The 10000-nt window shown below is 32.1% G+C and overlaps 1 protein-coding gene across 2 annotated transcripts in view; it reads left to right on the forward strand.

Annotated features, from left to right (window-relative positions):
* Nucleotides 1-6708: 6708 nt before the first annotated feature.
* The window catches only part of LOC137634144 (uncharacterized), a 34344-nt gene continuing 31052 nt past the window's right edge, over nt 6709-10000 (forward strand). The window contains exons 1-8 of one of the 2 annotated variants that reach the window (XM_068366383.1): nt 6709-6818; nt 7266-7386; nt 7572-7649; nt 8042-8125; nt 8524-8610; nt 9149-9211; nt 9593-9646; nt 9874-10000. The exon at nt 9874-10000 is cut by the window's right edge and continues 64 nt beyond it. In XM_068366383.1, the coding sequence (XP_068222484.1) occupies nt 6816-6818; nt 7266-7386; nt 7572-7649; nt 8042-8125; nt 8524-8610; nt 9149-9211; nt 9593-9609 (453 nt within the window). In that variant the 5' untranslated portion in view covers nt 6709-6815 and the 3' untranslated portion in view covers nt 9610-9646; nt 9874-10000. The remainder of the gene's footprint in view (nt 6819-7265; nt 7387-7571; nt 7650-8041; nt 8126-8523; nt 8611-9148; nt 9212-9592; nt 9647-9873) is intronic. The other variant, XM_068366382.1, reaches the window with a different exon arrangement.

The raw sequence follows: 10000 nt of genomic DNA on the forward strand, positions 1-10000 counted from the left end.
CCAAGAAAGATAGGAGAAGCGAGTCAAACACGTGATGAGAAATAATAATTTGCAGTGAAAATAAAATTTTTTATAGATGATAACAAGATATAGGAGAAACGTGTCAAGTACATGAAAAAAATAATGATTTACAGAAGTCAACGATGCCAATTAAAATTACTAAACTCGCTCGAAGTTTTGCAAACAAGGCAAGTTTCTTTCGCCTCCTCTCCAAAGTTTCTCCAAAACACTTGAGCACGAACTTTTCCAGTGAACATTTTATCATATAATTCTCTCTTCACAATAAAAGATGGTGAACTCATTTAAATATATATTACTCCTAGTGCCGCTTTACAAAGCCCAAACGTCATAAAACTGAATATAAATACATCTTATTGAAAAAATAGCGTGATGATTTTTGCATAAATGATATTTTCACTTATTATTTCGAAAATATATACAATATTAACGCATACAATTCTCATTGGTTAAACACGCAAAACATTCGTTTGTGAACTTATACATAATTCAAATAAGTCATTCACAATAGTTTTGTATTTGAAACTGTCATTACGCATATTCCCTATCACCTTTGTTGTCACTGAACCTTATCCGACTACCGTTTTCGCTTTGTATCCCACCTAGTCAAAATCCAATAAAAAAATAAGTAATTAATAATACAGCTGTTTTCCTGTCCTCTATTAAGTTTGCTTTAAAAATTCAACTTCAAAATCTATGAAAAGGTTTTTTTTTTTTCGTTTTTGTATTGCAAAGATCATTTAAAAGACTTCAAAACTTGGCTATCAAACATTTTGTTATCCTTACAAAATTAAACGAAATTAATCATATTTTCTGATCATATAAAAATTGTCTTTTATTACTAGAACCTCGAGAGCATATCTGTCTAAAAGAAACTACTGCCATATGTGCTGATAAAATGTTTTTCTATGTTTTCCCCTATAGTTTTCCATTCAGATACAGGATATCTCTCTTTAATGTTTGGTTTAGAACTGTTCTCTTATAATAAATAACAGGGTATGCTTATAGAATTTATAACTAATTATTTTCCATCTGTATTACCATTCGTAATGTTATCACTATAGTTCATCATATTAGGGGAAGAAACTACTGTAAAGCTATATCAATCACATCCTCAGCCTGCATCAGATAAGATGCTATCATCTTACAGTAATACACTATTATCTCAATGCCCATTTTTTTTTGTCAAACTCTTATAAACAAAAAGTATTAAAAAGTATTGCCTAAATGATATTACAACTTTCTCCGTCTCTTTTCAAGTACATAGTCTTCTTACTTAATGGGTGTTAGTTTCCGCTCCATAAAATTTTACACATACATTTTTTTTATTGATTCTCCAATCAATTCCGATAAAGGTTCTGATAAAAACCTTCTAGTTTGTTATGATTGTCTTCTTAAACTAACAATTTCCTTAAATATAGTTGATCCACATCGTACTTAAAACTTTTTTCCAAACACTTCAGATTTTCCTCTCTTACCTTTTCATGAACACCAAGTGTCTTCAAACAACTTAAAAAAACATTCTTCATACCGCTAATTGGGCATCGATTTCTATTTTTCCATGAGCCTAGTGCAGTTACAATAATTTTATCATAATTAAGTTTTCTCCCCTGTTGCCTACTGGGTATGGGACAAAATTGCTCCTGCGAGCAGCATCAATAATTTCTTTATTCTATTGACTTTTATTTTTTGGGGATTAACCTCAAAATGTACATGAAACATGTTGATTGCCCTTCATAGTTTAATATCTCCATAACTGTTATTTTTGGAAAATACTCTATCCTCTCATTTATATTTCCACAAATCGTTTCAAGAAATACATAACCATGAAAAAGTCTATCTTGCTATCAGGCAATATCTCTCGATAGAATTCACTCAATAGTCCGACAGCTAAATATAGCCCACACCCTTCCATAAAAACCTTGAGAAATCTGTATCGATAACACAAAAGGTCCCGTCAAATTGGAACTGTAACAATTTCTAAATCTAAGAAAATAATTCATATAATTTAGTACGAAAATTAATATCACTGATACTACTGCTGATGCGTATAGATGTAGTCTTTATGTTGTCCTTACTAATGCTAGACACCTAAAGAACAAACATACATAAACAAATGCCATCAAATAGAATATTCGATGATAGTAAAGCACTAATAAATCTAAAATTATGTCCAATTGTTAGAAATAAAAATCACTTCAAAGGTTTTTTGTTATTTATACCATCTTATCTACTTCGCCATGCATCAATTTCATTATGGTCTCTTTTGCAATTTATTCTTAACTTCATATTTTCCGCGCTGGACTGTTTTCCTTATATGGACACACTGCGCCTTTAACATTAACATAAATATTTTTCAAATAAGGTTCCTGCATGGGTTATAATAATACAAATGATAATAAAAAATAGAAAGACACATTTTGATTGACGTTTATGTACATATTTTCCTACATTTACAGTCAAAGATTTAGCAAATATAGTATTCTGGAGATGATTGCAAGATAGCAACTTCACTTAAGGGTTTCTTCCTTCTATTATAAACTAGAACATGAGTGTTCGTAGACGATTCGTAATAATAGAAATAATACAGATTTAAAGGGTTAAACGCCGCTCATGAATGGCAGAGGCAAGAGACAGTGACATCGCACTATCAAGGAGGACAATGCCCTAGTGTCTGACCATATTACATAAGATCAGCGCCCAAGCCCCTCTCCACCCAAGCTAAGACCAAGGAGGACCAGGCAGTGGGTGCTGATGACTCAGCAGGTAAACCTATAGGCTCCAAACAAAACACCCATCCTTAGCTCACAAGGATGGTGAGGTTTCAGCAACCAAAGGAACTAACGAGTCTGAGCGGGACTCAAACCCCAGTCTGGCTATCACCAGGAAGGACGCTACCTCCAGGCCACCACAACCCTGAAACTACGGTAATAAATAATTGCATCAATTGCTTCTTCTATTTCTCGTTTGTATACTAATTTTAAAATATAAGAACATTACTTCAATTTCAAAAGTTAATAAGAGCACAGGAATTCATAACCGCTCTAACATCTGTGCTCTTTCGAAATATGTTCTTATTTTCTATAGTAATGGTACGAAAATTCTTATGTAATAAATCAATGTAAATAATAGCGAATTTCTTTTCCATAACCATGTTTTATTATATTACAGGTGGTATTCATGTAATTATAAAACATACAGTTGTTTATGGAAGACTGTATTCTATATCCTAATATATTTTTTGTAAGACTGAAGATTTAGGCAACAATGTGGAACGTAGAGTAAAACCGAGAAAAAATCTTCTAAACTGACCACACCTTAACCTTTCTACTACTTGAATCATTTAATATTCTCCCTCTTAAAATTTCCAGTATTACCATTCATTATTACCTGCCAAAGCAATAATATTACATTTTCATATACAGTTACTAATTAAAAGAATCAGGAAAGTAATTTTTTTTTGCCTTCAAGATGAGTTAATTAAAAACTTTATTTTTTTTTTCTTATCTCGGTTCTAATCAAACCTAACATTATAGTTCTGACAAACAAATGTCTGCCGGAACTGACAAGGTAGTATGATATTTTGATTCCTTGTCAAACAGATTTCAGTTCAACAGAATGTCAAAAGTTAATGTTTAAAGACTGTTTCCAATTAAAATCAAAGAGTGTGTTTAAAAGGTTTGTCACATTTCGTAGTTGCTTTATGCTGAAATGGGATGGGCCATCTACTATACACACCAGTGCAAGGGAACGGATAGCTTCCTCTGGAATACAGTGTCATAATGGTGAAAAATACGAGGGCTCTGTATTAGAGCAAATTTTGTTATAAGTAAATTTTGGATAAGCCTTTAAAGACTGGTAAATAGACCATATTCAAAGAATGGAAAACATTCGAATTCCAAATATAATCTACTAGCGTACGTGACAGGTCAAAATGATGGATATATATATATATATATATATATATATATATATATATATATATATATATATATATATATATATATATATATACACATACACACACACATATATATATATATATATATATATATATATATATATATATATATATATATATATATATATATATATATATATAATTCATAAAAACGCCAATGGAGCAAAGACCTTCCTAATTTCTATATTTACATTTTAAAATTAATGTTGCCTTCTTCTAAGTTCCCAAAGTGGCAGCTAATTTTGATATTTACAAATGAATCTAACTTGGCATAATATAAGCCTTTTCTTTTCTGTAAAAATTTTTCCTCTTTTCAAATTGTGATGGCCAAAATTTGAAATATTTCGTCACAAAAAAAATGCATCAGATCTGTAATGGATAATATCTTTAGCAGAAGCTGTGAATTATCTGTCTCTGTGCTGCCGGTAAGCCTCTTAGAACGGAGCCTGTGCTTCCCATCTGTTGCAGGTAACCCTCTTTCTAATACTCCCAATTCCTTCGGAGCATGTAAGACGTTAAGCTACTTTTGATCTCAGTGATAAAAGAGGTTGCCGAGAACATGAAATGCTTCTCAATTTTTATTTCTGACACACTTTTAATTTCGTGGAACTAACAAGCGTTTAAAATGTTCCTAAAGCAACGACGTACATGATTTAACTGTAAGTGAAATAATACGAGCCATGGGAATTAGCAAAGATGGATGTAATCTGAAGTAGATTAAATCTTATAGATCATTGTTGGTAAAACGGAAAATCAGCATTCAAGCAATGAAATCTAGAAAGTTACGATTCTAGGATTATAGGAAAATCTGGACAGAAAAAACGTGTAGATTTATTATATGATTTTCCATCATGAATAGATATGTTCAAAGAGCGTTAAAAGAACGCATGGAGCTGAAATCTAAGGTACAACCAAGTACAGCCACTTATTCCCCATGAATTCAAATTATATATCGTACTTAATAGACAGACATCAAATCACTAAGACCACATAGTGAAACACTCATCATTATCACATTAACTACCGTTTTATGATATAACAATAATGTTTAACTATAATCCAATCCATTTTGCAATATTACAGAGGAATAACTATAGCATCATCAGCTAGTAGTCAAATAAATTGTAAAAATTAGTCCAACAAATGGCAAGAACATTATATTGCAGTATATCAGTATGTTTTTTTTTGTTTCCCTCTGTTGTTTGCCAATTACATTTTTAACTATATGGAATATGTCACCAAGGTTAATTGTACACAAATATGGATCACCATATTATGGAAATACTTAAAGGAATTTAGAAAACTTTGACACTTATCCCCTGTAACAATTATTTTTGGTTATATCTAATTACTTCAAGGCTAGTACGTATTAAGATGGCCAACGAACCAGCCACCCGTAGATATACTACCACTAGAGAGTTACTGGAACCTTTGACTGGCCTCATAGTACTAAATTAGATCCGCATGTAATTACGTCTCATTTTCCCTTTGCCTACACATACAGAGATTAGTCTAGCCTATTCTTTACACACTAGTGTAGCCGAACCGTCAAAAATAACGGCTAAATATTTAGATAATTTTGCACACACAGAACCACAAAAAACAGAGATAGAACCCCCTTTCCTAACTACAACTCTATCGCCAGAGTATGATTATTCTCTCTCCTCCCTACCCAAGGGACGGGGAGAGACTGAGTAGTCATACGTCTGGCAATGTCTCTGTGCATAATAGGAACGATATATATATATATATATATATATATATATATATATATATATATATATATATATATATATATATATACACACACACACATACACACACAAACACACACACACACACACACATATATATATATATATGTACACACACATATATATATATATATATATATATATATATATATATATATATATATATATATACACATATATATATATCCAGACACTTGCTCATTATTATATAGGGGAGCTTCTCCCCTTTCCTAATACAACTGACAACAATAAGAAAACAGAATTCTTCTCTTCACTCAAGGTGTTAACTAATGCACTAAAACTTTTCAGTGATTACTTTCCACTCGATAAAGATAGAAGGAGACTCTTTAGCTATGGTAGGCAGCTCTTCTCGGAGGACACTCAAAAATCAAACCATTGTTCTCTACTTCTTGGATAAAGCCATAGTCACTTTACCATGGTCTTTCACTGTCTTGGGCTTTTATCATCCTGTATTACCCACTACGGTTGTAGCTTATAATAATAATAATAATAATAATAATAATAATAATAATAATAATAATAATAATAATAATAATAATAATAATAATAATAATAATAATAATAATAATGATGCCAGGAACTCTCTTTTTCTAATAAAGACCTAAAACTCAATACTTCATTCACCTTACAGAACTGAAAGAGCCGAAAATGAGTCTATAACTAACATATGCAGCTCAATGGCACGAATAGTATTTGAAGATTTTTCCTCATTTATAAAATCTTTAGTGAGAAATGGAAAATTATGAAATGATTTTTGAAGAAGAAACCATCCAATAAATATATAGTAAGATGGCCTACAATCTCGGTTGTCTCTTAATCAAATCATATTTTTTTTCATTGACAATTCCATCTTCGCAAGTGAATCAGCTCTAACTAGCAAGATCGGATAAAAAAATCGTGCAACCTTCGCACAACAGAACCTCCGCTGAATAATATCACTGATAATGTAGCCTCTGAATGAATACTATATAAGGGACACTTTACAACCTCAAAATGTCATTCGCTCACCGGTCTTCCAGAGTTTATATCTTCTCTCCGTTTCAACAAGAATTTTCTGCAACATGGTAAGTAATATAGAATATTTCTTAATCAAGATCATTAGTTGAAACGATTTAAAGGTTGATAGCATTACTAACAGTGCTATATTTATCTACTGACAGACCTTATAAAGTGGATCATTTTTAATCAATCAAATACACAAAGAGCTTTAAGCAACCTTTTCTTAATATCTACCGAGGTTACAAACCCACACTTGTCACGGGTGAAATATCAATATACTACTGTTTATTTAAAATTTCAAGAATTTACTTATGCAGAAGAATAGTTCTCTTAGTTAATGTATATAATAGTGACAGAATATACGATTTGGTATAAGGACATCTATCTTTTTTTATGTTTATAATAGAGTAAAATCTTATATACGTAATTTTCCTCTCATTACATTGTAATATGGACAATAGTAAAAATTAGAAATATTTTGTACCAGAAACTCTTGATCACATATTTCGCAGAAACTGAGCATTATCTCTGTCGCTGTGCTGCTGGTAGGCCTCTTGGAGCCGAGCCTTTGCTTCCCACAGGTCGAACTTAAGGATAACCCTCTTCCCAACATTCCAAATACATACGGAGCAAGTAAGACCTTAAGCTACTTTTGACCTAAGTGATAGAGAGGTAGGCAGGAACATGTAATACTTCTGTTTATATTTCTAATGACAAACTTTTAATTTCAAGAAAGTAACGATTGTTGAAGTATTTTGCTGAAGCAACGCCGGTGTAGATTATATATCTCTTACCAAGAGTCACTTTTCCGTCCACAGTCTACAAGGGAAGCCACGAGGGAAATGCCAACACCTACGCCGAAACTGACACCGACTCCCGAGGCTTTGGAAGCTCTAGTAAGAATCTCTAATGATAAATCAGTTTCTCTTTTTATCGTCAAAACTTTAGGATAAAGGTTCTTGATATGATTTCTGTTCAATTAATAGAAGAGGTCAAAATATTTTGGAGCTTGGAATAAATAAAAATATAGAAGACATAAAAGATTTTGTAAGATTAACTGGTTTTATCTTGCAGAAGTAAAGAGGACTTCATATTTTCCACATAGCTTCAGACAGATTAAGGTAGCAAAGAACTGTCAAAGGAAAAATTAATTCATGTCGTTTTGGTTGATTTAGATCATTACATGAAAACACGGTGTTGCAAATAGTAATGACTATTTCCATTAATGCTGTGTATTTTACCCTTTGAGCAAAATAAATTCCATACATTAATTTCCTCTTCCGTATAGATATGCAGGCTGGTCTCCAAGGCTCAGGAAAGCTACGTGGATCAGTTATGACTGGAGGACCAGAAGGAAACAAAGCAGCTGGAAGTAAGTCCACAGCATCAAGCTGAAGCCTTTACCAAACATTTTCGAACTTTCTTTTCTTTCTCGACATAAAGAAGAATTCCATCATACAAATAGATAAATTATAAATTGTCCATATAAATACGTAAATATTTCCACCTTAAAATACAATGTCAATCTGATTCGTAACTATATCTATAATTTCTATATGCTTGTATTTATCATTAAGAAATAAAGTGACGTCAAAAAGAAAAAAAATAAATCAATGTAATTAACTGCAGTTTGAACGGTATTTGTCACTTGAAATCGCACGTTTATGGTTATTCTGGATCCATGAGTATTTTGTTCCATTACTACGATAAAATGCCTTCTTTCCTCATATAAAAACAGATGTCAGTCCCTGTCTTGTTTCATTCATACAGGCTACTTTGGGGATATGGAAGGACAAGGAACGATGACTGCCGACACACAGTCTATTTCGACTGATCAGGGATCATATTCCAGAACAGGTAGAGAGAGAGAGAGAGAGAGAGAGAGAGAGAGAGAGAGAGAGAGAGAGAGAGAGAGAGAGAGAGAGAGAGAGAGAGAGAGAGAGAGTGTTTTACCAGCAACAACCCGTCGACGGTTAATCATAATGCTCATTATCTGTTTATTTAGTTTCCATTTACATTTTGGAATATTTTCCTTACGCTAATTAGCGACCATACTAGACACGTTCTTTACAGTTTATGAGAAAAAAGAGGTATCCAGCATATAGGTATCACCACTTTCTGGATATCTGTAGGTCACATATATTTCAGATGAAATAGAACATCCTCCTTCTTCCCAAAAGAGTATTCCGGGGTATAAAACTGTAATGTTAGAATCCTGTTTGTCCTATTCAAGAAACAAAGGTAATTCACATGACAATAATGTACTGCCCAAATGTCGAATAGTCACTAGAAAATATGGTGACGAATGTTTTGTGTACAATAAAGACTACATCACACTTATTTAGGGTCATGGCCTTACCTTCTCTGACTACTTCTCTCTATCTTCTCTCCACAGCCACAAAGGGTTTACTTTCTGGAACTGGGAAGTTCTCCGGAGGGTCATCATCAGGTTCAACGGGTGAGTGTTATAACAAAGCTTTACCAATCCTGAAAATAAAAAATAAATTCATATGACCCATAAAAAAATTAGATTAAAAACATTAATGTATAGCCATTCTACATTAAATGTTTATAAATTACTGCTGATACTTTGAATATCATTTTGAAATTGAATATTCTATATTATTGTATAATTAGTTAAATCAGGTATACAGTAATGGATTCCATTTGATCCTAAAAATATATTGCAATCTTACTCACACACACATAAAATAATGTTACTTTAAGAAGCACAACTCAAGCAAACTATCTACATATCTTTGACTTTGATGAAAACACACGAAAAAACAAAAAAAAAATAATTCAGGCATTGATCATGAAAACTATAATTTCCCTCCAGGACTATCTTGGAAGTAAGGGTCAGAAATGCCAGTATCAAACACCAATAATTGTGGTAAGTAAACTTCTGAAAAACCTTCTTGACAAACTATTGTATATACTCAATTTAAAACGAAAATTGTCAGACTAATGTTTAAACAAAACTAAAGTATAACATTAAAAATACCTTGTTTATATCTGAAAAGAATTATTACAAAAATCCTATAATTACGTTGACTATAATTGGTCTGTACATCTTCAAATTTATTCTTAAAAAACACTAAAACTCGATTTCTCTAACAGATCCTGGAGATATGGAGCGGATGAATGATTTTATACTGGGAGACAGAAACTGGCAGAACAACATCTTTCAGGGAAACACTTCTAACAGTTGAATGTTAATTCTGACAAAAAAGGACTTTCATAAAAC

The sequence above is a fragment of the Palaemon carinicauda genome, chromosome 44 (assembly GCF_036898095.1).
Source record: "Palaemon carinicauda isolate YSFRI2023 chromosome 44, ASM3689809v2, whole genome shotgun sequence".
Classification (NCBI taxonomy): Eukaryota; Metazoa; Arthropoda; class Malacostraca; order Decapoda; family Palaemonidae; genus Palaemon; species Palaemon carinicauda.